General features: G+C 32.8%; 1 protein-coding gene across 1 annotated transcript in view; it reads right to left on the bottom strand.

Annotated features, from left to right (window-relative positions):
* The window catches only part of Bka (FCF1 rRNA-processing protein Bka), a 9,750-nt gene that overhangs the window by 1,336 nt on the left and 5,914 nt on the right, over positions 1 to 2,500 (bottom strand). Inside the window, exons 2-3 of the mRNA XM_043023656.2 lie at positions 979 to 1,046; positions 119 to 187 (exon numbers count right to left, since the gene is read on the bottom strand). Of these exons, the coding sequence (XP_042879590.2) occupies positions 119 to 187; positions 979 to 1,046 (137 nt within the window). The remainder of the gene's footprint in view (positions 1 to 118; positions 188 to 978; positions 1,047 to 2,500) is intronic.

Here is a 2,500-nt window from a genome sequence, read left to right as displayed (position 1 = left end):
GAAATACTTTATGAATCAAAAATAAAATAAAAATACTGCACAGAAAAAAAAGAACATAAGATTAATCATATCTGTATCAATACCATGTCTGACTAACAACTTAAGAATAATTACTTACGCTTCATTAACCTTCTGCTCGTGAGGGTCACGAATCTTCTTTTTTCTGATCACACGATCCTCTGCTTTTCTGGAATGTTATTATGAATCAACTGTATTAGCGAGAAATTGTGAAAGAATAAACTGAAAAAAATTAAAGAACAAAACAATTTTTTTTTCTTATGCCAAGAATTCATAAACATAACGTGAAGAAGATTAAAAGAGCATAATATTGTGGTTTCAACATATGTGTTTTTAAAATGTGTCTTGGTTTGCCACAGATGCAAAAACAAAATGGGGCCTTGTTGCTGTTGTCATGTTTTCACACTACAGCTGGAAATTTATTCCAGCTGAGGAGGGAATTCAGTCTGGCAATGAGAGAGAGAGAGAGAGAGAGAGAGAGAGAGAGAGAGAGAGAGAGAGAGAGAGAGAGAGAGAGAGAGAGAGAGAGAGAGAGAGAGAGAGAGAGAGAGAGAGAGAGAGAGAGAGAGAGAGAGAGAGAGAGAGAGAGAGAGAGAGAGAGAGAGAGAGAGAGAGAGAGAGAGAGAGAGAGAGAGAGAGAGAGGATGAATTAAGGGACTTAAACATAAATAAAAATAAATTATTAATGTTAGCAGTCTCTTTGTGTCAAAGAACAATAAAAAGTTTTATATAATAATTGCATGCTTATATTCCATGCTAAAGAATGCTAACTTCTTTCTTAGTTTTATAAGACTAAATTCCTTTTACAAGAAACTGTGACTGAAGAATGTTTACTGCGAAAAGGACCGAGATATAGATAGACTAACAGGTAAAGATGCTATAGTAGGTTACTTTGATCAGAATCTATTCACCAAAGATACATATGCTTAAAAAAAAAAAAATGAATAAAGAAATACTTACATCCGCGAATCAGTTGGTTTTATCATCCTCTTCATTACAGCAAACTTCCTTGTTTTCCTTGTTTTTGGCTGAAATATACAGAAGATTATTAAAGAACTTAAAAGTGAATTTTCTAAATTCATTACAAAAAGTTATAAAAAACTAAGAATTCCTCTGCGTGCATCATATAACTTAAATCAAAGAGAGAGCAACTGTACATTGAGAGCTTAGGTGTATGTTTGGGCCTTGGAATTTGGCCAGGGGTTTGTTATGATGTATAAGCCTGAGAGTCAGGATAGGTATACTTTATGATTATGATATAAGCTTGATGGTTGAGACATTTATAAACATTAATCATGTTTTATTCAACTATGAATTTCTTGTCATCTAAGACAGACAAGTTTGTTTTCAAAACTATTTACAGATTTGCTTCACTGTTCGAAAGCAAAGCATTCCTATGATGACCTTTCACATGGCAAAACAACATCAAACAAAAGCAAAGAGAAAAAGAAAGAAAGAGAGAAAGAAAAACAAGAAAGAAAAAATGAAATTAATTAGTATTGGAAATCTTTTTGAATATTGGTCCAGACCACCAAAAAATGATCAAATGACCTATGACTTTAAATTCCACATTGGAAACCTTTTCATCACAATTACACAATCATTTCTTTTCCAGATTATTAAAAAGATTGACTAATTTCTCCATGAATATAAAATAATTTAACAAAATACCATACATTATACATCCATACCTCCACTTCAATAATAGACTTTTCATTTTATCTATTACTGTATGCCAACTCTAAGAGAAAACCTTTCTACAAGCAGAATTAACAGAAACTTCAGCTGCTTTTCTGTCTTTGTGTGTGCTAGTAGCACAAATGGTTAAAACAGGCAAGTTTGATGAACTCATAATGTCTTTATTTTTCACGTTGTGTCCTAATTAAATCTAAAATACGAGTTCATGTAGATGAGCTGAACCTTAAGTTCTTTTTTTAATTATGCAAAATTTCAAAGATATTTGTTGCATTTGTCAACTGATTATCTGACCTTTCAACCTAAAGATTGGTATGTGAAATGACTTTGTATGTATCGTAAGGGCTTAAAGAAATCTCACTTAAACTTGATCATCAAAATCACGTGAATCACACCAAAACATGAGAAAATAATTATCTTGTCTCTGAAAGGCTGGGATGTCAATTACAGAAATTTACAGTTGCTTCTTACTACTTTCATTATTGCTTGCCATGAGTCAATGATTTGCAAAAATAGTTATAGCTATAGTTCAATCAGAGTCATGCTAACTTGTAAGTCCAGTGATGCTGACATGCAAGGTCTTTCCAAATGGCTTTTTTTGTAATTGTGTAAGCTGTTCTCTCCAAAAATACATAAGATCTGCCTCAAGCAATGGCACAGTATCAAAAGATTGCCACCTCCTCAACACTCAGACAAACGATACCTCTACCATCTATAATCTGGTAAGCCAAAGCTTGGAATAGTTCTCTATCAAACAAAATTTATCAGGGAGGTCTACAAACTCTAT

The sequence above is a fragment of the Penaeus japonicus genome, unplaced genomic scaffold (genome assembly GCF_977035675.1).
Source record: "Penaeus japonicus unplaced genomic scaffold, GWHDUDI00000001_assembly GWHDUDI00000016, whole genome shotgun sequence".
Taxonomy (NCBI): Eukaryota; Metazoa; Arthropoda; class Malacostraca; order Decapoda; family Penaeidae; genus Penaeus; species Penaeus japonicus.
Note: the sequence above shows the minus strand (reverse complement) of the source record. Positions and strands in the feature narration are given on the sequence as shown.